The following is a 25,815-nucleotide window of genomic DNA, read 5'->3' as shown; positions in this document are numbered from 1 at the left end:
TTGTGTTGTGTCTCACTTTTTTTTTTCTGTAAGTATTATGTCGGGCAAAGGCCAGACATGTACACGATGAAGCAGCATGAAACAGTTCCTCAGATGCCACCATTTTGTTATTTTTTACAGTGAGTTGAGTTCAAAGCGGTGGAAGAAGTTCAGTCTCATGATGTTGTCACTTTCACCACTAGATGGCAGCATGACCCTTCTTCAGTTATACACATTTCAACTCAACATCAAATAGACCTATTATGTGGGAAGTATATTTTAATACTTGTTAAAAACACGTATTAGGTGCTTTTTTCCTACGTAATAAAACACCCAAAACCGTGACAAAAAATATTTATTGCAGTACATATTTTACTTCTCAAACACAAAAGCACGTGCCCTTTAAACATTAAGAGATCAAGTAAACTTCAAAGAGACTGGCAACTGAGTGCAGTCTGTAAAATATCCCAAAAGGCAGTCCTATATTTACAATTGTGGCCCACATTGTGAATTTGTAGAAGATGATTTCAATGGTTTGATCAAACTGAGGGCGAGCACCAAAGGCAGGCATGATCCAGAGCTGTGCATAAAACACACCGTTAAATTACAGAAGATTACTCCACTGTCACAAATACTACCTATACTATAAATACTTACAATTATATTAGCCAACAGCAAAAATAGACAGACCTCCTTCAGGACTCTTCTTTTCCAGTTTAGTTTATCTACAGTGGAGGAGTGTCGATAACTGGTCCAATGGTTTTCTGCCACAACACTTAGCTCTGTGCTTTCTTGAAATGCATCAGAACTGTTGGGCATCACTGAATGTTGGACCATATGAAACGGTTCCCTGTGCAATCCCTCAATAATGAAGTAATTCTGCAGTCCAATTTGGATCAACAACAAAACAGCCCAGGCTAAGTTGAGTATGTTAATAAAGTCTGCCACCCCTGTAGACACCACAGCAACTATAGTGAAGTAGCTGATGAGAAAGTGCCCCAAAGAAGACCCAACTAACAGTCCTACATCTAGACTGCGAGTTGGGTTCTTCTCCGATACATGCTCCCTACGGTCCAAGATGTACACAATCAGACCAACTGCAGTGGACACACACATCAAGCATACAATCACTACATTGGTTATGAAGTGCATTTGCAAACCTGTGTCTTTTTTATTGTCTTCCATTTGAGTCCCAACTTCATAAAACACAAATGTGACAAGGCCAGCCATAACCAAAATGACTCCTGCTATAGGTCCTAAACATACCTCTTTTGCATGAAACTTAAAATTGTGGTGGCTCTGGCCTTCAATCAAACGGCCAACGTTTTTCCACATGACATAAGCCATGGCTGAGGCAAAGAGACTGTACTCAATGTTGAAGGGATAGAGATAGTGGTACGCCCCTTTGAAGATGCTGCAAGACTGGTTGCACCTGCATGTTTTGTCACCATAAGAGACTGAAAAAAGAAATGCATGATGTCAATGTTTAAAAAAAACAAAAAACAAAAAAACAAAAAACATCCATGTTATGATTAGGATGTAAAACTTTATGCACCTTTATACATTCTATCAGAATAATTCTCATAAAATTTCGGGAGCTCAGTTTGATGAAGAGATTCTTCCGTCACTGCCTCCATCCAAACCACCAGGTTGGTTGAGAGTGTGATTGTGAGACCACACCTTAAGTGGAAATTACAACAACTTTGTGACAATTTGTAAATGGAAGCATGTGCAATTTGTGGAGTTGTTGATATTCCCTGCTAAATATATAAAGTCTCAGAAATACAATGTCCATGTAGCAGGATAGCTCATAAATCTTATTTCCACAAACACTTTTAGAAATTAAAAAATATATATATAATTTTACCCTTACATATACAGACAATAGAAACTTACCAAGTAATATTTTTGTTGGAGAGTACACAGTCTTTGGCATGAGTCAAAAAGAAGTAAGTCTAATCAACAATTTAGAGTTAGACAAGAATAATGTATATTTTACAGTTTCAGTAATGAGACAACATGCTGTACCTGCACAAAGAGAAATAATGCTTGGATGACTGGGGATGCTATTTTAATAGCTGCATCACTGTCACAATCAATGTAGCCCACATAGTTGGAAATTTTGAGGACATCCATCAGAAGACTGAGAATCCCAAACATCACAAGACCAGCTGGAAGATTAAAATATTTCCCCAAACTTCAAGACAAATTTAAAAATGACTTAGTAAAGGAATGGCCTTACCCCGGAGCCACACTGGGGCTGCGTGGATGTCTTTTGAAAGCATGTGTTGATCTTTGTGGAAGGTGTGCACCATGTAAAAGATCATCCATGACGTAGTGAGGAGCAACAGTATGATTAGATACACTTGTCGATGGACAGGGGTGATAGTGATATTCTTAAAAGCACTGCCGCAAACAATAGCACAGCCCAGAAAAAAAATGTTAAAAAAGATTATTCCTGAAATTAGTTTGCCACCAGTAGTTTTGGCCCTCTCCACTGTGGACTCCATGGTCACTGCACTTTCTTCTTGAACATGGGCATGGTGAGAAGCAGTCTCAATATTTGAAGGATGAGCCTCAACAATTCTGTTATGATTTGTCATTTTTCTGTAAAAGAAGCACTGATTATTTTCAAAAACAACCTGCCAGAGCTAAACATTCTCAATGCATATGAGGAAAGGAGCAGCATGTCGGTTTTACCTGGAAAGGAGATTATTGCATGTTCTCTGGAATATCTGTTGAGGTGCACTTTGCATTGTTTCTCATCTGCCACATAAAGCCTTTCCTAAACCTCACTCTGCACTATTTCCACCATGTTAGCTAACACAGCTAGCAAGCTCTGTGTGTTCATTCAGTCACCTCATTAGCCTCACCTGTGCATTAGCAAGAAGGGCTAGCTGCAATTGTGTTGAAAATACAAGATTATTGCAGTTATTTGATGTTTTATAGGGATATTGATATTCTAAGTGCACTGTGTAACTTCTGGTGGAGAGTCACCACCTGCTTTTTTCTTGAATGTTTATGGCCTTAAACTTATATCTTGTATTTAATATTGCAAAGAAAGTACATTGAAATACATTGTAGATCTGACCTGTAACTACTAACCTGTAGCCTGGTGGTGGCACCTGCTTGCCTCTATGGAGATAAAAATGTTTAATGCAATGCTGTGGAATATTCTAGGCAAAACAAAAACATCTCCAAGGAGACAAGCAGGTGGTGAACCCTCCAACAGAAATGTTAGTAGGCTACACCTCTAATCAGGATAAAACTAAAGGCTAAAATCAGTGCTATTCTGTTGTTTATATTGTCAATATTTAAACGACCTTAAGAACAACTTTTGTTTTATTACTCATGGACTATAGCCAAGTAGTAAGTAGTTTATTAGATTTTGCTGCTTTAACAGCTGCTTTCTCTGGTCATAACCTTCCCTGGTCAGGTGGCTGCTCGTGTCTGTCACAAGATTATAATACAAAGTCCATTTTTGCAGCTCACCTACGTTGCCAGAGACCTCAAAGATGCTGACCACAGTAGACATGCTTTTGTTCCTTTGTCTCATTTGTACAGCAGATGCCTTGTACAAGCAATGGATCCCTGATACTAACTTTGAGAACGGGACCAACTGGGATGGTGGAGTGGTCCCTTGTGGTAAGTCTGTGGCTGATTTTGCTGCTGAGAGCAAAGTGTCTGTTTTTGTGGAGACTGCCCATGCTGTCAAAGAACTGCGCCTGCCTATTTTTGGTGAGTTTATTCTCAACTCTGGTGCAGGATTTTTTGTCTCCAATGAAAACGAACCGGGTTGTGAATCGTCTACGATCAAATTCAAAAACCCTGATTCTCTCAAGTGGTTTGACCCGACCTTGTGGCAATCAGCTACGACTCAAGATGACCTTCTGAACAAAAACTTCCTATTTTCAGTGCACGAGGAGAGCATCCCTTGTAAATATGACCATGTCGTCTTCAAAGCCAGCTCCTCATTCAGAGTGGACACCAGCTCCGATCAAGGTCAAATACCAGTCAATTCTGTTTCCATATTCGGGAAAAAGTTCCAAGATGGCAGTGAGTTTTCCCAGTATCTCCAAACCCAGACTGGACAACTGCAGTTTTATGGCTCATCTTCTGTCACTGTGGGTGCACCATCTTGTGAGGACCCTACTGGTTGTGACTGTGGGAACTCTGCAAATCATCGACGGATTTGTAGTGCAGTGACTTGTTCTCCCACTTCTTGTCGAAAGCCCTTACTTCCCATGGGACACTGTTGTAAAGTTTGTGGGGCTATTGTTAACATTCAGTATGCTCAAAATTTTCAACTAGAGACTTATAGGCAACGAATACAACATCTTTTCCTGGCGCTTTCTCAATACAAATCAGTTCAGGTAGGCATGTCCAAAGTCATCAAGCCCTTGAGACTAATGGAATTCATCCCATTTGGATCACAGGCAGAAATCCAGATAGTAGTTGTAGATAAAGATAAAGGTTTCCAAGCAGAAGCATTAGCTAAAGAAATTGTTAAAGATGCCAATTCCCATGGTTCTAATTTAGGAATAGTTGAGGCTGGATTTCAAGCCTCTTCTGGGAACAATAGCGGCCAGTCTGGAAATGCTGGGATGATAGTTGGAGTTATATTTGGAGTTTTGATCATGCTTACCCTTATTACCACTTTAGTTGTTTTGGTCAATAAAAGGGTTGTCCATATACCTTCACTACCACCAATGCCATCCATGAACTGGTTACGAAGAGGAAGTGACCATGACCTTGGTGGGCCTTTAGACCTGGGCTTTGATAATCCCATGTTTGACAAGCCTACAGTGCTGCCTGAACTGCCCAGTCTGTACACTCCAGAAATTAACATGTCAATCTCAATGGGGCAATCCCAGGTGCACTTTGTTAATCCAGTTTATGATGAGAAGGAAACTGACTTCAATGCATAAAGTTTTAAATTATCAGATATAATTTAAACAATATAAAATCATGTGAATTTTTTTGTGTCATGACCACAATAAAAATGTAATAGTGTGAAAAATGTATTTGATTATAATACAGTACAGTCTAGGGTATAATTTGTTATAATTTTGATATTTAGTTAAAAATAAATAACAATAATTGAAAAATACCAAATGATCAGATTATTACATGTTCATTTTATGGGCTTGCTTCTGTAAACAAACCTGTACATATTTTTTTAATCTTCAATTAAAATGTCGTTAGTCACACTTTGTTGTCTTTTTTGATAGCCACACAACAACATGCAAAGGTTCTAAAATATCTGCCAATTCAAAATGATCATTTACTTTATAAAAAGACAGTTGGTCTTCATGAAAATCACTGTATAAACCAACTATAGTTAAACCTGTGACCTGTATCTGAAATTATCCAAAATTATTCTAGTGAAAGTGTATGAAGTTAAACAGAGAACTTCCATGATATTACAAGGTGGTACAGCGTTTTCCATTTGACAGTAGAACTCAGCCTAAATTGGCAGGGTTTGTGTGTTAAACATGTGTCAATGAAACAAAACAAAACTCTAGGTGTGTTTTGGATTCTAAACATTTTAACAGATCAGAAAATAGCATAATATGGGTATAGGGCAGTATATACAGGGGCACACATATCTATCAGCTTTTTGAATTGGTTTAAATCCACCCTCAGGGAAATTCATGATATGCTGGATGATGGAGACTGTAAGGGAAAGATGTTCAGGTTGTTCAGTACACCATACTGACTTGGTGGAGTCAGGAGAGAACACTGATAATGTCCACCCCTTCTCCATTACCCTCAGTTGAAAAGCAAATGTCACCTATAGCTGCTATAGGGACATGTTTGAAGAACATCCAAGATCATGTGGCTGCTGACAAGTCTGAAGAACATCCAAAGTCCTCCAGAACCTATAAAGAGAATTTTAAAGGACATTTAGGTTGCTTTGGGACAATTCTGAAGAACATTTAAGGTCCTACAGCTAGAGAAAAATCTGTAGAAGATGGCACAAGTCTGAGGAACCTCAGAAAGACCTATAGGAGCAATAGAGAGAAAGCCGTAGAAGATCTAGGGTACTTCATCCTCTAGGACCCCTACTAGGACAAGTCTGAGGAGCATCCAAAGTCCTCTACCTGCTATTAGGACAATAAAATAGCACAATACAAGTCATTAACCCACCATAAAACTCACTTTTCCATGTACGTTTTGACCATTTTCATAGATAATAATAATAAATAATGCTTGATCATGCCACAGTACAAATGGTACATGAATTTCATCATTTCATCTTTGGGAAAAATGGGTGCATTAATGGGTTAAAAATAGTGATAAATCACATAATATCATGTGCAATTATCAATTCTACATATTGCAAAATCATGATATTTGTATAATTTTTGTGATGTATGTATGTGTTGTATTGAATCATGAGGGACCCTGTAATTTCCAGGCCTAATTATTATCACAGTTCTAATAAAATGTGAATGATTTTTACATTATACCCAGAGAGTGTTTGGAAGTACAAGTCCACACACCACTTTTGAACACCTTGTCCATGCTCTCCTTGTAACTTGAGAGAAGCAGATCACACAGTTGTTGGCTGGTGTCTGTTACAGTTTGTACATAAGAGGAGAGATGCTCAATGTTTTTTAATATGGACAAAGGCAGAGACACATCTGTTGACAATTTCTTCCACTCAGAGTACTTCTGCAAAAAAAAGTAACAACATGTTATGGGTCAAAATAAGACTTCCTGCGTATATTATGGTGTTCAACAATGGATTTTCCTAGGATGTTATTAAAATTCATGTTTACTGCAAATAGAACTGTTGAAGTAAACCCCTGGACAGAACAACATCACACGTTAACCCTGTTCTTTTCCACTGCATGGTGTGTTATCAGTTGTTTCTTTACAGGTGTTTTTATCAATTCAAAATATCTTAAAACATGGATTTTTACTGTGAGTGGTGTCGCCTCTACTCAGATCTGACTTGTAACTTGACCAAGTGGCATCACCAGCTTGTCTCCATGGAGATAGATAAGTTTAATGTCCAAGGAGTCATGCAAGTGGATGACCCTCCACCAGAAAAGTTAGAAAGAGCACCTCATCATCATCATCAAAATTTCAGTTTGTGTTTATATGAAAGACTGTATTTATGGGCTTATATATGTTACTGGAAATGTTCATAATTCAGACATTCTATAAAATGCCTAGAAAGGAAAAATCCAAGTTTTTAGGTTTTACTGGACAAATCCTTACAGAAAGTTAAGACCACTACAGTTATAATATTTCATTTTTTGTGAAACTCAAAGACATTTTTGAGGTTAGAACATTTTTCCATCCTTCTTAAAAGAGAAGTAAATTAACTAACATGTACTTTGAAAATTCAAATTTATTTTAAATTTTTATTTAGTTAATCAGTGAAAATATATTATGTCTGTTTCACTTTGGCTCCAGTTGCATCCATCTCAGAACTGGGAACTTTCTGATGACAGAATTTTAATGGGTCTATTGTGACCTGAATATTCGCAGTTATTGATAAACTTAATACTCCTTAATACCTTAATTTGATGTGGAATGATATTCTATAAAGGAATAATTTAACTTGCCCTCCAAGAGCTACTTTAAATTTACCTCATTTTAGCAAATATTTATTTACTGTGTATTTCCTAATGACTAGAATTAGTAGATAAATAAATAAATAAATAAATAAATATATATATATATATATAAAATGTATTTATTTATACAACAGTGATAGATTGTGAATATGAATAAGAATAAGAATACAAAACACGACAACAGCAGCAAGAATAATAATAAAAAGTTGTTGAATAGGACAGAGGTATGTCCCATCTGTTAGGCTTCAACGACCTCATCAGGGAGCTGCAGTGAGCAAGTCTAGCTGGTGAAGAAGTGCAAGTGCAACCTCTGCCTGTGGCAGAGGAGATAGTTGGATCACCAGTAGGAACAGCAGTTCTGCAAGTTAGGATGGACAGTCAATCACCCATCAGTAGTCAGGTTTATGACATAGTAAAACTGTCAGATGTTGCAGCTTTGTTATGAAGAGAATTCAAAGTTCATAGTGGACAAATATCTAACTCAGACTCTGATGTAAGCTGTGGTGGACTATGAAAACAGATGGATGAGGGTTTAAACTTAAACTGTAAACTTCACTGAAAACCAGATAATCTGTGCTCTGTTAAGAATAATCAGACCAGGTACATTCAACTGCATGCTTCTGACCAAACGTGAGTTGACTATAGCTGAGCTTAAGCGATTTCTCAGAACACAGTTAAAACATAAAAGCAGTTCAGATAGTGAAAGCCCACAGCAGTTTATGCACCATCTAATGGGGTTAAAGCAAAAGCAGAACAGCTCAGGTTCTGAATATGATTTAAAAAAAATAGTTGAAGGTGTGTTTCTTCACTCCCTTAACCAAGGAATAAGTGAAAAATATGAATATGTGAGAATGACCTAAAACACTGGTTAGTAACAGCAGTGTAACAGATGATTACATCTTAGAAGTCATGATTAAATCAGTTCATGAAGAGTTGGGGAGACAATTAAGCATAGGGTCACAGTAAATAGTGCATCCACCTGAAGACCAAGTCTCATAAGTGTCAACCCTACATTAAAGAAGGATTTGATCATTGCAGCCACTGCTTCAAATGTGGACAAGAGGGACACAGCTGTTGGCTGTGTGCTCAAAAGTAAGACATCGGGAAACGTGAAGAAGTCACTGGGGAGGGACCACCAGTGTCCCATGTCAAGGAACACCAAGAGAGTCACCTGTGAAAACATGGAGAAGACAGGATAACAGAGTAGTCAAACTGACTGGTAAAAGATGTAGCTTACCTGATATCTCAGTGGGGTAAAAACTGACATGCTATTAGACAGAATTTAAGTGACAATAGTAACCAATACATGGCTCCAAAAATATGCACCAGACATTGACATTTTATCTCTAGAAGACCTTTTGCCAGATGATCCACTCAGAGTGACAGCAGCTAATGGGAATAATGTACCTTTCAATGGTTTGGCTGAACTGTTAGTTAAAAATCAATAGCTATTCAGTTACCCGTGCTCAATTAGAGCTGCGTTAGTGGTCTTCTGTTACACTTTAACATGACTGAGGCAGTCATCTTGGAAAGTCTAGAAAAGCCAGGCAGTGTTTGCTTGAATGATTTACTAGCTGAAGAGTTAAAAGTACAGGCATACTGCAGAGATGATCTGTCATTAGTGAGAATCCAACTAAAGACTATATGCTAAATGATACAGAGTTGGTAAGAACCTCACAGTGGCCAGGTTTGTGAGATCAGGTGTCATGTCTAGACCACAAGGTGGTTCTTATTTGAACCCACATTCAAACCAGACTTACCAGAGGGTTTACAGTTGTTTCCTGCTTTAGTTAATGTACCCAGTGAGTCGTCCAGAGCTGTGTGTGTGGAAGAAAGTCCAAAGATTACGTCTGTGTGGATTTCAAGGGACTAAACAAAAAGACTGTTGCAGACTACCATCCATTTCCAAGAATGTAGGACTTGTTAGACAGTTCAGTTGGTATCTGCCTCAAGATTTATGGATCCTGACGCAGATCCATAAATCAAAATTGATGGCAGCAGTGTGCATTGAATCGACAAAGAGCTATAATTCAAGGAGACATGCTACAAGTGAAACAGTCATTTGTCATTTGATATGTCTTTTTTTTTTTATCAAATATTATCAGATTTCTGTATTGTTCAAATAATAATCAAATGGACAGTAGCGTGACAGCAGTTAGGGCAATAAAGTCTGGGGGAAAAAGATATTGTAATTCTGGCTACATATGTATGTACACACAATATTATACTCAGTTTATTTGACACACTTTGGACAAAATTGTTGGGGACAACAGATCTACAGAGATTATTATGAGCCACACATAACAGTTACCATGTTATCAAGAAACAGTATTTCAGTTGCTCTCTTGGTTGGTTGGTTGCTCTCTTCTTTGAGTGTATAATAATCTCCCCTTAAGTTTCCAAAGTTGCTATTATTCTGTTTGTTCTACATCTTCTTCCTCTTGACCAAGAAGCATCACTAGCTCCTCTTCAGCTGTATGGTAAAAAAATAAAATTAGTATCAATATTCAGATAAGGTACAAAAGGTTGGATAAGGAAATACATGACAAAGATAGAAATTGTAGATTTGACAGTACAGTACCAGTGTAATTGCTGCTATTGTAGGTTGGCTACCATTTTCAGTTGTCACAGCTACATTTAGTACAGAAGAGAATATAATATTATAGTTTTGTTTTTGTTATTAATAAATGCATAATTTTAACACCTGAAAGTGACAACATGAAAATTATTATTTGTTAATGCAGAATAAATCCTACAGGCCAATGATGCACAAGACCATCTGTCCTTCGTGTTCCTTTCATAGGGTTTACCTTTTCACCCCTCTCGAGCACAGGAGGGACAACATATGCATTTTTTTTTTTTATTCTAGCTAAATAGTTGAGGATAAACTAGTTTGATAGATAGATATTCATGGTGAGGAGCAAAGCAGGACCCCATTTTGTTGTAACTAAATGTGGATTGACAGACAGACATGATGATTGATCAAATGATCAGGACTTGGGAGGCGGGGCCTTTTGCCACTGCAGGGCCCTACAAAGTCTGTGTAGTCTGCTTATTGGAACTGGGTAAGCAACCGCTGATTTTGAAATTTCACATTCTCCAGATGAGGTTTTAAATGGGACTTGTAGTAAGACACAAAGCAGGTCAGGCAGGATTTGAGGGCCCTGCTTGGACTGTCAATGCAGGAATGACTTGAATGAACAAAGGGAGAAAATTTCAAACCACACCTAAGATACTTTGTTCCCATCCAGTGTATTCACTTTCCAGCCCTCCCTGTTCTATTCAGCAACACAGGGCTGGGAGACACAGTAGATCCAGTAGATGAGAAGTGGAAGTGACAAGTGCATTATGGGAAGGGAGTGAACATCCTCTCCTCTGGTCCATAAAGAATTAATCAATATTATCATAACAAATAAATGTGACTCTACAGAATGTATGTCATAATTATTACTTGTTATTGCAATTGTAAAAAATAAATCCATAAAATAGACACATAAAAAACAAACAAAAAAACAACAACTTTGTATGCCCTTAATTAAATGTCACGTTAACATTTATATGACATTTAATTGAGGGTATACAAAGATTTTATAAGACTTGTAAAAAAAAATTTAAAAAGGAATTAAATAAAGCAATAAAAATGTTATTCATTTTGAGGGACAATTTTAGCAAGTTAACAAGATTAGAAGTGTTTTGCTACTGAAGGACACTTGAGGAAGGTTCAGAGAGTTTCCTGTGAACAATGTCAGGTCAGAGGCATGGCGGACACAGATAACATACTTCCGGAGTCCACTCACACACAGCCACACTGACCACAGTAATGTGTGTGTGGGGTAGGAGGGTGGGGACTTAAGTGGAACTTAAGAATGAATAAATTCCTCTGTTTACATCCTGCATGGTGCCAGTAAATCCAGGGGGAAATGTCCTCTCCGAGCAGGTAAAGATCAGATAAATGAAATGCAGACTTGAGTGTGTTGTATGTCATTCAGCATTAACCTTCCAGAATCCACAAAATTTTGCACCTACTGTATGTAGACCGTGTTTTGTATTCTACGCACACCTACCAAACATTCCCCATAAAATTCTCTATACTTTATATATCCGAATTTCTCTTGATGTTTGAAATTCACCAAGTCCAGTCCTACAAAACCATTCCAACCATCCCATAATTCCCAAAACTTTAACCCTCCAAATACCACCTTTATAGGGAAAACAGCTAATTTCTGTAATGTCAAAAACTGACAAAAAATAAAAAAATAAATAAACAATATCACCATGATGACTTATTGGAGGTTTGATACAGTCTGACATTTGAACATGTTTGATACCAACATTGGTGAAAATGCATAGTTATTGTTTATGTTATGCCATAAACTGACACTTACTACCCTTATGCACAGAATATGCACACGTTTATTTTTTTCCCAATTGGTTTGAGAAAAAAATGTTTTGTATGTAAAACAGTTATTCAAATCCAGTGGACATCTATTGAACTCTGAATTTCTAAATATTTATCAAATCCTGTTACCTCAAAACACTTTGCCGTTGTAATGGACGATATACCCAGTGGTATACTGTATCCATCATCTGTTTTAAATACTGTAACTGCAGAACTTGTTTTGTAACACAGCTAAACCAAAACAGAACAATAAGAGAATTGTTTCAGAGAAATATAGCTACAGCCCCGTATGTGATTCACCACAGGAGAAACTTTGTTAACAATATTCCATGGAAAAATGTGTGGACATGCCACATAAATATTTCATCACCAATAAATAAAGGGAAATCTGCTATAAACTTATGCATTGTTGCTATCCAGTAAAGAATAACCTCAGAAGGACAATGGGCACAAACTGTAAATTCTGCAAACTAGAGAATAAAACCACTTCTCATCTATATGGACTTTTTTTTGGAAGGAATTTGTCAGATCTGTATGCAACCTCTATGTCCCATTTTACCTTTTCTTTTAAAGACATGCAGTTTTTGTTGTTGTTGTTGTTGTTTTTTAATGCATCACTTGAGAAGTAAACATTATTATATCATCTTAAATTTTCATATCCATATAAGTAAATTCATTAATCGTAAACCCACCTTTCCCGTTTTCCTTTCTGAAATGCAGTATTATAAGAAAACCTTCCAAAGCTGTTAAAACCCTGGAAATTCTTAATCAATTTAATTAATTTATTACTTGTAAACATGAATTTTGGTGTGTGATCTTTGGCTACTCTACCCCTCCCCTGGCGTTACCTCCCCCTGTCCTGTCTATTTTATTATTTATTCTTTGTATAATTTGTATTTATTTATCTTTGTGTAATGTCTTGTATATTTTATTTATATATTAATTAAAAAGAAACGTGCATCTTTCATCCAGTTCTGTTATCTACTAGTTTTGCCTTCAGTTTGAAGCCTCTACTCTCAAACATACCCAAAGAATAAGAAATTGCATAATGTATGTTTGAGTGGCTAATAGATTAAAAATGCTGTTTTGTTTTACATGGGTGTCTATGTGCCTTTTACGCGTTTGCAGAAACAGATGCTAGTGTGGCTGTTTTCTTTGTTTACAATTGGCTGATTCTGGTGTCAAGAAAACACATACAGCTTCAACTTTTGAATTGACGCTACATGGTTATTATGAAAAATAATACCACATTTTTTTTGTCACAAAGCACTAAAAGTTCGTTTTTTATGCTCCCAGATACCGGAAGGTTAAAGTTTAACGAGGGTTTACAGCAAATACAGTGAGTCACTTTAAGGAGCAAAACAGGATGTGTTTTCCAGAAATTCTAGAATGAACAGAAATGTTTTACTATCTGTCATAATGAGTGAGTGATATGTGCTCTAATTGTGCTTATTGCTTAAAAGAATATGCCACAGAACTGATGACTTTGAAAGAAATTTAAGTAATATGATGACAAACTTTGAACAAAGGGGTTATAAGAAATCTATTTTAAATGATGCTGCCACTAAAGTTAAAGGAAAACCTCGATCTGATTTTCTGAGGGTCAACCCTCCAAAAAATGCCAATAAGCGGATTATATTTTCTACTGGATACTCAAAACCCGCGGAACAACTTAAAAACATCATAACTAAACATTGGCATATACTACAAACTGACCCTTCATTGGGTGTGGCTTTCAAAGAGCACCCCCCTAGTGGTGTATAAAAGAGGAAGAAACCTTGGAGATAGACTTGTGCACTCCTACCTTCCTCCTAATCAGACCACATCATACCAAACTATACTGACTCCTATCCCTGATGGAAATGGTCGCTGTGGTGGGTGCAGTCAGTGTAACTACACATATCGCTGCAACAGTTTTAAGCACCCTCAAACTGGAAAAGAAATAATGATCAAAGGAATTATATCCTGTAATACCAAGTCTGTAATTTATATGATCACCTGCCCCTGTGGTAAAGCTTATGTGGGTAAAACAAGCAGGGCTTTAAAAACACAGATTGCAGAGCATAGGAGTACAATCAGATGTAAAAACATGAACTATCCTGTGGCGGCTCATTTTGTTGATTTTAATCATCCTATCTCTTCCTTAAGATACATTGGCATTGAACATGTGGAACTGCCCCCTAGAGGTGGTAATCTAGAGATGCTCTTGTCAAAAAGAGAGCACTTCTGGATTCACCATCTTAAAACTCTTACTCCTCACGGACTGAATGTGGAGTTTGATTTAAGATGTTTTTTGTGATAGACTGAAACTATTTCTGTATTTTATAAAATGTTTTTTATGTAAACTGTTGTTTCTTGTTGTAGAATGGGCTGAACTCACTGGGTGACCTCACTTTGGGACCTCCCATTCATTGAAGGGGTATATGGGCACCTGGGCTGACAACCATTTTGTGTGCTGTGGTCCAAGACAAGAAAAATATCTGATGAAGGCTTTCGTAGTAGTGCCGAAACGTTATTTTGTTAATAAAAAAGTATTTGGACATCGGCCAACCGAGTGTGCTATGCATTTTTTCACCCTGATGTGCTCTAATTGTACCATTAACTGCACATGTTTATGTTTTGTTTGTTTGAGATCCGAAATTCACTATCACATTTTTTTTTTTTCATATTAAACTAAACTAAGAAAAAGTTTTCAAGTTATGCAATAATATCATGAAATGGAAATGGTAGATATGCAAAGATTCCATAAACTTGAGGCAAGAATATGTTGAAACTAAATAATTTGTTTTGTGCATTTTCACATTAAAACTGTTAAGTTGTGCATTTTCAGACCTACTACATTTTGTTATTTAAGGCGGTAAATAAACAGTCTAAAAAACACTGGGTTCAAGCTCTGCCACTTTATCTCATAATTTGGTGTTATGTGCAGAAGTTTTAATGTTACATTTATCAGACAAATAATGGCTTAATGTAAACATGCACATAATAATGATACTGTGAGAAGTACTAAAGACATTACAAAACAAATCTATACAGAAAATGATCTGGCACTATCAATGCAGGCACATGGTATGGCCAGATTGACCCCACAGGGGCGACATATTAGTGGGATGCAGGGCCCACAATAACCTCTCTGTTAACCGTGCTCCATGGCGTACAGGAACAAAGGATGGCACTGCGGTTGGGGACCTCTCATTCAGTTTGTTTGGCCATGCAGCACAGGAAACCCCTATAGAATTTCTCCATGGGCTGCACCACCACAGAATGGTAGAACCCCATATACTCTGATTGAAAATAAATACTGTCTTTATTTTTCTGTTGTCTTTGTCAGGTGCCTTTGTGCATTGTTACACTGAATTATCAAAAGTCCTTGTCATTTCTATCGTTATTTGAGACATTCACTTAATTCTCCACTGACCTTTAAACTGGATGAGCTCACGACCAACAGCTAATTGTATTATCTGCAGGGCAACAGATATTACGACTCATAAAGCCATGGTCGCTCCTCTCTGAATGCATCTTGTCAGTAACAGGGTTACTATGTCACATTGGACTGTCAGTAGTACTTACAGTTCAGTGTCCTCAATAGCGTCTGGATCTTCTATGGTTTCTAGACGTCTTTTACAGGCGTCCAGTATCTTCTTGCGAGGCCCTAGGGGTATGTGAATACTTTTAAGGTCATTATCTGAGCACAGCAGCAGTGCTTCCAGGTCAATCTTCTCCCGTTTGAAGATGGAGAAGAACTCGCTCATGCTCTGAGTGGCCAAAAACACCTCCAAAGGACTGGAGTCTGGTTCATCATCATCGTCCAGTCCTAATTCCACCTCGTCCCAGGGAAGCTCCTCTATATTCCTCTCCTGAAGGCTCCGGGCACTTCCTATGCTGTCTTCATCCATACTGGTATAAGGCTGGAGTCTACTACGCAACCGAACAGTATTACTAGACTGTGCCACGCTAATATCATCCCTCCGTCCAAGGTCAAACATGCCCCCACTCACATAGTTTCTTCTGAAGACCATGGTCCCCAGCCCTGGCCTGTTAAAAAGAGAATCATGCCCTGAATCAGTGCTTATCTCAGAATAGTCTACATCCGGTCCATGGAGGTCTGGCTCACTCATGGCACGTGAGATAGCATCGTCATTGTCTCTGGGGAACATGTCACGAACATTACGGCGCCCACGGTCTTTGGGGTTCACGTAGGTCCCCTGTTTGACAAACATCACGTCGTTGCCCAGCTGAAGTCCAGACAGTGAGCGTACACTCTTCCGTCCATCCTCATAAATTTTAAAGGTACCATCTCCCTGTTTCCTCTTCTCCAGCTTTTTCTGGATCTTTGTCTTGCCTCGATTAGTGGCATGGAGAGTAGCCTAGCAGGAAGCACACGTACAAGGTAACATGATGAGGAAGATAGATCAGTACAAAGACTGGTTTCCACAAACATTGACATTCCACATCATAAAATATATAACACAATAGCTTATGGTTGAAGCCTGTCTGTTTGGCTGCTATAGAATCCAGATATCTGACACAGTCCATGTGGTTCTTTGTGGCGGCCATGTCCAGCGGTGTGTGGTAATCATTGTCCAGGCACCAGATGTTGGCACCGAAAGACACCAGGAAAAACAAACAGTTTAGATGACCATTGGCTGCTGCGAGGTGGAGCGGTGTGTTCCCCCATATGTCACACTTGTCTGGGTTTCCTCTATGAAGAAATAGAAAAAAACATTAAGGTGTATAAAGATAAACTATGTAACTTTTCTGCCAACCTGCATGTCTCAATGGAGATGTTATTACTCTGCCTGGAATATTCCACAGTATGGCGTTAAATTTACATCTTCATGGAACTAAGCAGGTGATGCCACCAGGCAAAGTTATAGATCAAGTCCATGAAGAGGCTACACTACTCATAGTAAGGTAGGTCCATATGGATCATTTTAATGCCATATTAAGGAACATTCCATGTAGAGCAGTGACATGGAAACAAGCACAAGAGGACCTTCAATAAAATGGCCACTCATTCTACTCCCTGAATTTAAATTTTATTATAAATTTTTATTTACAATATTTTTTTAAAACACACAAAACATTACAGATATATGTTAATAACTTTATTTTTAGGTAACTGGGTCAAATAATCATGTTTTCAATGATGAATATGAATATTTCTTTCTGTAACTGAGCACCGGCAAGTCATAATGTAATAACAGAAGTATACAAGTAGGCCTATTCAAATCATCCAGCCATTTTCTTACGCTTATGAGGGGCCGGGTCGTGGGGGCAGCAGTCTAAGCAGGGACTCCCAGACTTCCTTACCCCAGACACATCCTCCAGCTTCTCCGGGGGGACCCCGAGGTGTTCCCAGGCCAGCCGAGAGACAAAGTCCCTCCAGCGTGTCCTGGGTCTTCCCCGGGGCCTCCTTCTGGTGGAACATGCCCGGAACACCTCCTGAGGGAGGCATCCAAGAGGCATCTGGAACAGATGGTCGAGCCACCTCAACTGGCTTCTCTCGACGTGGAGGAGCAACGGCTCTACTCCGAGCTCCTCCCACGTGACTGAGCTCCTCACCCTATCCCTAAGGGAGTGCCCAGTCACCCTGTGGAGGAAACTCATTTCAAGCGCTTGCATTCGCGATCTCGTCCTTTCGGTCATTACCCAGAGCTTATGACCATAGGTGAGAGCAGGAATGAAGACTGACCGGTAAATCGAGAGCTTCACCTTTCGGCTCAACTCCCTCTTCACCACAACGGTCTGATACAGCGACCGCATCACTGCAGACACTGCACCAATTTGCCTGTCAATCTCACGTTCCGTCCTCCCCTCACTCGTGAACAAGAGATACTTGAACTCCTCCACTTGAGGCAGGGACTTTCCACCCACCCGGAGAGGGCAAGACACCTTCTTCCAGTCGAGAACCATGGCCTCGGACTTAGGAGAGCTGATCCTCATCCCAGCCGCTTCACACTCGGCTGCAAACCGCCCCAGTGCACATTGTAGGTCCTGGTTCAATGAAGCCAACAGGACAACATCATCTGCAAACAGCAGAGATGAAATCCTGTGGTCCCCAAGCTGGACCCCCTCCGGTCCCTGACTGCACCTAGAAATTCTGTCCATAAATACAATGAACAGAACCGGTGACAAAGTGCAGCCCTGGCTGAGTCCAACATGCACCGGGAACAGGTCTGACTTACTGCCGGCAATGCGAACACAGCTCCTGCTCCGGTCATACAGGGACCAGACAGCCCTCAGCAAAGGGCCCTGGACCCCATACTCCCAGAGCACCCCCCACAGGACACCATGAGGGACACGGTCGAATGCCTTCTCCAGATCCACAAAGCACATGTGGACTGGTTGGGCAAACTCCCATGAACCCTTGAGCACCCGATGGAGAGTGTAGAGCTGCTCCAGTGTTCCACGGCCAGGATGAAAACCACTCTGCTCCTCCCAGATCTGAGGTTCGACTATCAGCCAGATTCTCCTCTCCAGTACCCTGGCATAGACCTTAACAGGGAGGCTGAGAAGTGTGATTCCCCCTGTACACACCCTCTGGTCCCCCCTTTTTATACAGAGGGACCACCACCCCGGTTTGCCAGTCCAGAGGTATTGTCCCCGACTGCCACGAGATGTTGAAGAGGCGTGTCAGCCAAGACAGCCCCACAACATCAAGAGACTTAAGATACTCAGGACAGATCTCATCCAGCCCCGGAGCCTTGCCACCAAGGAGCTTGCCAACCACCTCCTATTCACCCGCCTATTCAAACCAACTTCTCAAAATGCCATTATAATAACTGGAAAGCAAACCAACTGCACTTAACAAAGAAGTCTGCCTTGATACAAGGGGAGGCTAGAAATATGCCATAACAGTAGTCTATATATACATTTGGACAGCTTTAACCCTTGGCTGACAGTCCACGACTTCAGGGTTACCTTATTGAATGTACTGCTGTCGCTGTCTGTAATACGAGCAGCACCACTACATTGCATTACACCTGGATCATGTTTCACACAAGCCTTAAAAGCTTGAGTCTAAAAAGTATAACTTATACAACAACTCAGCTAAACTCTGACAAGACTGAAGTCATAGTGTTTGGTCCACAGAAACAAAGTGACAGTGTCAGCAGTCACCTCCAGTCTCTCTCTCTAAAACCTTCAAACAGGCAAGAAATCTAGGGGTGATAATGGACTCAGACTTGAACTTTAACAGCCACATCAAATCAATATCATCTGCAGCCTTTTACCATTTACATCGCAAAAATCAAAGGTTTACTGTCTAAAGCAGACTTGGAGAAACTTATCCATGCGTTTGTCTCCAGTAGGTTAGACTACTGTAATGGTCTGCTCACTGGTCTCTCCAAACGAGCTGTGAGACGCTGCAGAACATCCAGAACGCTGCAGCTCGGGTCCTTACTCGAACTAGGAAGTACGAGCACATAAGTCCTGTGCTCAGGTCTCTGCACTGGCTTCCTGTGCCTCAGAGAATAGACTTTAAAGCAGCTCTGCTTGTGTACAAGTCTCTCCATGGCCGAGCACCAAAGTACATCTGTGACATGTTAGTGTCATATGAACCATCTCGCACTCTGAGGACCTCAGGGACCGACCTCCTGCTGGTGCCCAGAGTCAGGACTAAACAAGGGGAGTCAGCGTTTCAGGTTCATGCAGCTAAAACCTGGAACAGTCTTCCTGAACATGTGAGACAGGCCTCTTCTGTGACGCTGTTATATCCAGGCTCATTTCTGTTTGACTGTGCATATAACTGAAAGGTTTTCATTCCGCACTCTTCTCTCCAATTTATGTCTCTCTTTTTTAATTTTAATCTTCATGATTATTTATGTTTTGATTTGTTTTTATTATGATTTTAATGTATTTCTTATTCTGTAAAGCACTTTGAATTACTTTGTGCTATACAAATAAACTTGCCTTGCCTTGCCTTGCCTTATTTTAGCCACAGGTGAGGTCATTACACCATGCCAAGCTTAGCTTATTTTAAATACTGATGTTTTCAAAAGTGTCTGTCCACATGAAATCCACAATGAATGACCTGTCTAGAAACTGCTATTCCATATTTGTATCATTTGAATGATATTTGGTTTGAACAGGTCACACATTTTATCTCCTCTCGTTTAGATTACCATAATACACTCTGGCATTAGCCAACTTTCTCGCTTACAGTTGGTCCAAAGTTCTGCTGCACGACTGGAACCAAAAAAAAAAACATGAGGCTGGCTTCCAGTTTGTTTTAGGGTTGATTTCAAGATTTTTTAGTTCAGATCTCATCCAAATTTGCACACCCATATGCGCTCTCACGTCTGAGGGCCTAAGTTGAGACTTAAAACCAGAGGATACAAAATCTTTAATAATTATTGTGACGGTTGTGGAGCCACTGTGTAGATGTATTATTAATGTATTGCGTTGTTAAGTTTTCATAGGATGTGTCTCTGTCAACCTTTATAGCGATTTGGGTATGTTCCCATGTATGTGTGGTAGGCTATAGTTTGATAACAGCATTATATAAGCAGAATATGTGACCAAGGTATCAGACATTGTCCATAAACTTATCTCCAAATAAATTTATGAAGAGCACCACAGGAATTTTCTACAAATAAGGGAAAGAGGAACATCTTTTCACTGGGAAATAGAAGCTTATAGTAACAGAAAAGAATATATTTTAAAGCACCTGAGGAAAACTCAGGTAAACCATTCCTAACTGTGTACGGTGGCATAAAAATGGAACCAATGCATTTTTTTATTTATTTTTTTATTGAAAGGAAAATTGTCTCCATAAAAACAGTGTTTGAACATTTATTCTTTGTTCAAAAGGCAGTGAGTGTCATTATAAAACAGTTCTGTGGTTAATAGATTTATTGACATTTATGACCCCCTAAAGTCAACTACCTTTTTTGAAAGGTTTATAAAAGGCCCAAAGACAAGGATCAGGTAGGATTCAGTGTCATCCTTTAATCAGTGATATCTTCTTAGAATCAAGTCTTTGGGTTCAGGTGCACACACATGTTTGTCTAATAAACAGATTTGAGCATGAGGGTGGCAAAATAAGGAGTCAAGTTTGTTAAATGTTTGTTTTGTTTTTGAATCTGGTATGGTGGCAGGCTGACATTTTTTTTGCAAATTATTTTCATAGAAAGGTTTCACTTGGGTGAAATCTTTCTTTGGAGCAGGTAACTGAGTGGGTGTAGCCGTTAAACCTGTAGAAACCTCTAGTAGTATATAAGCAAACGTGGCTAGAGATAACTCATTTGAGACTAGGCTGAAAGAGCAGCAGAGGTCATGTGTCTGAAAACAGGTTATCGGTGCAAATGCCTGCTGGAGGGTGATCCTTGTGAAAAGTGCAGAATGATGGAGAAAGACAAGGAGGCAGAGGAGGCCCTTCTGCCCAACACTGTGGGGGTCTCAGAACAGGCAGAGAGCACCTGTGAACCGGAATTCTTTGACTCCTCTGCTGTGGTCGCACACAAAGAACGGAGTCATTACTGGGGCTGGATGGGGTCTGGAATTATCTGTGTGAATGTCCTGCTTTTGGGCTGTGCTTTGGTCAGTGGCAGTGCCGACAAGGACATCAAAATCAGCACGACTCACCTGCAGATTTATCTCATTGTACTCCTCATCCTCACCACCGCATGGATGATTTACTATTCCGTCTATACAGCCAAGCAGGAACATGCAATTATGTACCAGGACTCTCATGCAGGACCAATCTGGCTCAGAGGTAAATAAATTAAATACTTTAATATATCTACAGATGTAAAGATTTTTGTCTTAGCCACAAATGCTTTTTGTTGAAGGTGGTCTGATCTTTTTTGGCATCCTAAGTTTCATCATGAATATTTTCAAGATTGCGAACTACGTGGGGTACCTCCACTGTGATTCTGCAATTAAAGTCACTTTCCCTGTAGTCCAAATTGCGTTTATAACCACACAGGTAAAATGATGTAATATGCTGAGTAACCATTAAATGCATACAGCCAATATGTGCATGAAGTTGACATCGTGATGTTTGTTTCAGACTTACTTCATGTGGTTCCATGCCAAAGACTGTGTGCAGGTCCAGAAAAACGTATCACGGTAGGTCTTATCCTGTAATAAAAGCAAATATTGTGTTCATCATATTTTTTTCTCAATCCAGTTAATAAATGTTTCATGTGATGTAAACATTACAATAAGATTATGATTGCTATATTTGGTTTATGTTTGTTTGGGGTTTTTTTCAAATTTTTGTTTCAGTTGTGGAATAATGATTACGCTTTCCACAAACCTAGTCATGTGGATGGCATTAGTTACAGAGGAATCTCTTCATCAAACATCATTTCCTGACTATGCAGTCAACAAAACCAAATATAGTGGCCAAAGTTCTTACATTTCCAAAGGTATTCAATCAGAACACATACAATACAATACACATTTTGAAATGATTGTAACAACTTTCTTACTCTTTTTCAACAGCGAGCTACGGTAATGGAACGTGCACATGCAGCTACACATCTTGCAGTGTCTTTAAGTACTACTACCTATACCCTTTTAACATTGAGTACAGCCTCTTCGCTTCAGCTATGGCCTATATTATGTGGAAAAATGTTGGACGAGTAGCAGATGAGCATAGCCACCACCATTTCAAATTCCGTTTCAAAGAAGTTATTTTTGGCCCAATTGCAGGGGTACTGTTGATCGCTGCAGGCCTAGCCACATGTGATGCTGATGATTCAAAGAATGACCATGCACTAATGACCCACTATGTAATGAACATAGTAATAGTTACGTTGATGTCCCTTGCAACTGGTCTAGGTTGTGTCATTTTTAAACTGCACCATAAGGACCATGTATCAGAGAAGAACCCAACACGAAGTCTAGATGTTGGGCTGCTAGTTGGTGCATCACTAGGTCAGTTAATCATTAGTTACTTCAGCATTGTAGCAATGGTAGCCACAGGGGCAAGTGGTCACCTGAACAAACTCAATCTGGCTTGGGCAATAATTATGATTATCCAACTCAGCCTCCAAAACTTCTTTATAATCGAAGGACTGCACCGGGAGCCACACCTTGAGATCCATTCTGTTAGAATTTTCACAAACCCATATCTAAAAGAGAAAAACAGCGCAAGAGAAGAGAGCGCAAATGAATCAGCAGGGTCAGATTTGAACCGAAAGATGTCATTTGAAATTGTCCTGCATGAACACACCCCTGAGCACAAGCACAAAATGTCATGGAAGAGAAGAATTGTGAAGGAAGTCTGTGCCTTTTTGCTTCTGGGCAACATCATTGTAAGTACCATTTTACACATCTTACTATTAACATATTTCACAAACAGTATTCTTAAAAGTGTTTATTTTTTGCAGCTATGGATCATGCTTGCCTTTGGTGCGCGTCCCCACTTTAACCATGGCACTGAAGTCAGTTTCTACAATTTCAACATGTGGGCAGCTGTAGTTAATATTGGACTTCCTTTTGGCATCTTTTACAGAATGCATTCAGTTGCGAGTTTGTTTGAAGTGCTTCTACGTTCATAAAGCTGCAAAAGTGAAAGACATGTGCGTATGTGCATGTTCGGTCAATGAAATATATACCATAAAGCTATGTTGTAAAATATTGTATTATAGTTTGCTATTCTGTTTAGAAGTGTTTTCAGCATTTGATGTGATCTGTATATAATATATTTTTTCATGTACATCGTATTAAAAAAGAGCTGAACTTCAAATCACAGTGTCCCTTGATATTTTTGTTTATTATTTTTAAGTGTCCTTTTATGCTACTAAATATTACACATCCATAGCAACAGATGTCATGTTTGAAGATCATTGTGTAAGATAATAAACATATCATGAGGAACCCTTTTAAAAGTAGAACTCATCATGGTGAATTCTAACTAGTGGCTAATAAAAAAATCACAACAATGTGGCTTATTTGGTTATAGTAGATCTATTTGTTTGACAATATCATGAATTGTGTTATTGCAAAAGCATGTTCTGTTATAGACAAGAGCTATAACCACCGAGCGACTGCAACCCCACTATGGCCTGGTGGTTTGGTAAAGCAAAATCAGATCATTCAGTCAACTGGACTAAATTTAAACAGTTCCAGAAGGAAGATGCTTCATCAGTTCTGACCCAGTTCTTTTAGAAACTGGTTTACCTTTTTAAAAGGGAGGGAACTAGACTGAAGACCTTCGGATTAAAGAGGTAAAACATACTCACTCTAATAAATTGGTCCAGTTGAATAAATCCTGAAGCCTTATTTTCTATAACCCAGACATGCTACACAGGTCTCCAGAACAGTTGATAGTCAAGGTCAGTTAAATACAATCAATTCAATCAAGGCTTAGGCAAGGCACTTCACACACATTGCCTAGTATGAAAGTGGTGTGTGTGCGTGAGTGATGGTGGTGGTCGGAGGGACTGATGGCGCCGATTGGTATGGCAGCCGCGCTTCTGTCAGTCTGCCCCAGGGCAGCTGTGGCTACAATAGTAGCTTACCATCACCAGGTATAGAGTGAATGAATAATGCTGAATAATGCTCTGTAAAGCATCTTTGTGACAAAAAAAATGTCTGTGAAAAGCGCTATATAAATAAAGACTTACTTACTAAAGACTTACTATAACCTCCTGGGCACTGAGGGGTTACACAGAATCATGTATTAATTATTAATTAATTAATCATTGCATTTATATAGCACCATTCATGACGCCCAAAGCTCTTTACAATGCATTATTCATTCACTCCACACTTGTAAGCTAAAACTGTCGCCACAGCTGCCCTGAGGCAGACTTAGAAAAGGAAGGCTGCCAATCTCTGGCATTAGCCCGTTTGATCATCATACACACACACACTCCACTTTCTTACTAGGCAATGTGGGCAGCCTTACTTAGTTTCTGAGATCTGATGAGATCAGTCTTTGACAAAGAGGTCTGGCCACATAATATTGTCACTATAATAAGATAGACTGATGCTCTTTTTTTTGGCTTGGTCTGACTGTGTGTCCTGTCTTCTGGATACCGTTTTTCTTTAGCTCTATCATCTCTCTTTAAATTGAGTGGCTGGTCAGTACTAATGCTGTATTTGACCTATTTCATCTGTTTTCACCCTGTAGGCCGTGGCAGTCATGGGCCTGTGTTATTTTTATTTATTTTTTTCAGACCAAGAGTTTGTCTTCATACCTGAGAGTTTCGACTAGCGGTCTTCCTCAGAGTGGTCAAGTGATGTTCCTGTGATGTATCTGGTCAGCTGATTTATACAGGTTTTGGTGCTGTCATTCTACCAGAGGATCCAGGATGACAGCGCCATCTGAAGTGACTTCAGGACTGTACCCCAGGTATGTGAAAGCAATAAAGCCCCCTCGTTCCAGTTTATAGTCCCATGGGTTCATTTCCATATTTTGATTGCCTCTTTAATCCAGTGACGATGTTTGTTGTCCTCTGTCTCAATGATGTTTGCTCCAGTCCATAATGTGGTTCTCTCTTTTATAGTGGTCAGAAATGGCTGATTTGAGTTGCTCCTGTTCTGCTTTGTGTTTTGTTGCTCGTGTGCATGCCTTCCCTGCTTTAAAACTGTTAGGTAGGTATGAAAACAAACTCTTGGTCGGAAACAATAAGATAATAGCATAAATTATCGGAAGACCAAATGAACCTCATTGGGCAGTCATGGTGTTAAAGTGGGTCGATCTGTATGGCTACCTGAGGTGTAAAGCTGGTGGGAGATCGGACCTGAAAAATATTGCTAAAGGCTACCTGGGAGCTCAGCTCTTTAAACAGGTATGTAGAGTAATGTAATTGTTGTTTAGTGTGGTGTGACATGTAATCAACATATTGTTTTATCTAAAGGCAACACATGAACCTTAAGATGAAA

The 25,815-nt window shown here is 39.3% G+C and overlaps 3 protein-coding genes across 4 annotated transcripts; 1 reads left to right on the top strand and 2 right to left on the bottom strand.

Annotated features, from left to right (window-relative positions):
- Positions 1 to 318: 318 nt before the first annotated feature.
- Positions 319 to 2,853, bottom strand: LOC110168435 (proton channel OTOP2-like). 2 transcript variants are annotated; one of them, XM_055152844.1, is made up of 8 exons: positions 2,680 to 2,853; positions 2,222 to 2,586; positions 2,008 to 2,150; positions 1,876 to 1,934; positions 1,535 to 1,659; positions 1,246 to 1,436; positions 637 to 858; positions 319 to 559 (listed from the first exon to the last, which is right to left on the bottom strand). In XM_055152844.1, exons 1-8 carry the CDS (start codon positions 2,733 to 2,735, stop codon positions 389 to 391), a joined length of 1,332 nt encoding a protein of 443 aa, XP_055008819.1. In that variant the 5' UTR covers positions 2,736 to 2,853; the 3' UTR covers positions 319 to 388. The 2 variants fall into 2 exon arrangements, with proteins under 2 accessions (XP_055008819.1, XP_055008818.1); XM_055152843.1 differs by having other exon boundaries at positions 637 to 1,436.
- Positions 2,854 to 3,494: 641 nt separating this feature from the next.
- Positions 3,495 to 4,907, top strand: amn (amnion associated transmembrane protein). The gene has a single exon (XM_020933901.2). It carries the CDS (start codon positions 3,495 to 3,497, stop codon positions 4,905 to 4,907), a length of 1,413 nt encoding a protein of 470 aa, XP_020789560.2.
- Positions 4,908 to 9,727: 4,820 nt separating this feature from the next.
- Positions 9,728 to 22,030, bottom strand: LOC110168466 (pre-mRNA splicing regulator USH1G-like). The gene is made up of 4 exons (XM_055153072.1): positions 21,992 to 22,030; positions 16,423 to 16,672; positions 15,541 to 16,337; positions 9,728 to 10,044 (listed from the first exon to the last, which is right to left on the bottom strand). The coding sequence occupies exons 1-4, from the start codon at positions 21,994 to 21,996 to the stop codon at positions 10,041 to 10,043; spliced, it is 1,056 nt and encodes a 351-aa protein (XP_055009047.1). The 5' UTR covers positions 21,997 to 22,030; the 3' UTR covers positions 9,728 to 10,040.
- Between the last annotated feature and the right edge of the window lie 3,785 nt (positions 22,031 to 25,815).

This window comes from Boleophthalmus pectinirostris, unplaced genomic scaffold (genome assembly GCF_026225935.1).
Source record: "Boleophthalmus pectinirostris isolate CB_2022bp ecotype Guang Dong unplaced genomic scaffold, ASM2622593v1 HiC_scaffold_17, whole genome shotgun sequence".
NCBI lineage: Eukaryota > Metazoa > Chordata > Actinopteri > Gobiiformes > Gobiidae > Boleophthalmus > Boleophthalmus pectinirostris.
The sequence above is the reverse complement of the archived record's forward strand: the minus strand, read 5'-3'. Positions and strand labels throughout refer to the sequence as shown.

Coding starts and splice junctions, on each gene's coding strand:
- amn (XM_020933901.2), top strand. CDS start 3,495: ATGCTGACCACAGTAGACATGCTTTTGTTCCTTTGTCTCATTTGTACA.
- LOC110168435 (XM_055152843.1), bottom strand. CDS start 2,735: ATGCAAAGTGCACCTCAACAGATATTCCAGAGAACATGCAATAATCTC. Junction 2,151..2,221: donor AGCCCCAGTGTGGCTCCGGG/GTAAGGCCATTC, acceptor TTAATCTTCCAG/CTGGTCTTGTGATGTTTGGG. Junction 1,660..1,875: donor TCCAACAAAAATATTACTTG/GTAAGTTTCTAT, acceptor TTTCCACTTAAG/GTGTGGTCTCACAATCACAC.
- LOC110168466 (XM_055153072.1), bottom strand. Junction 16,338..16,422: donor TGTGTTATATATTTTATGAT/GTGGAATGTCAA, acceptor GCTTCCTGCTAG/GCTACTCTCCATGCCACTAA.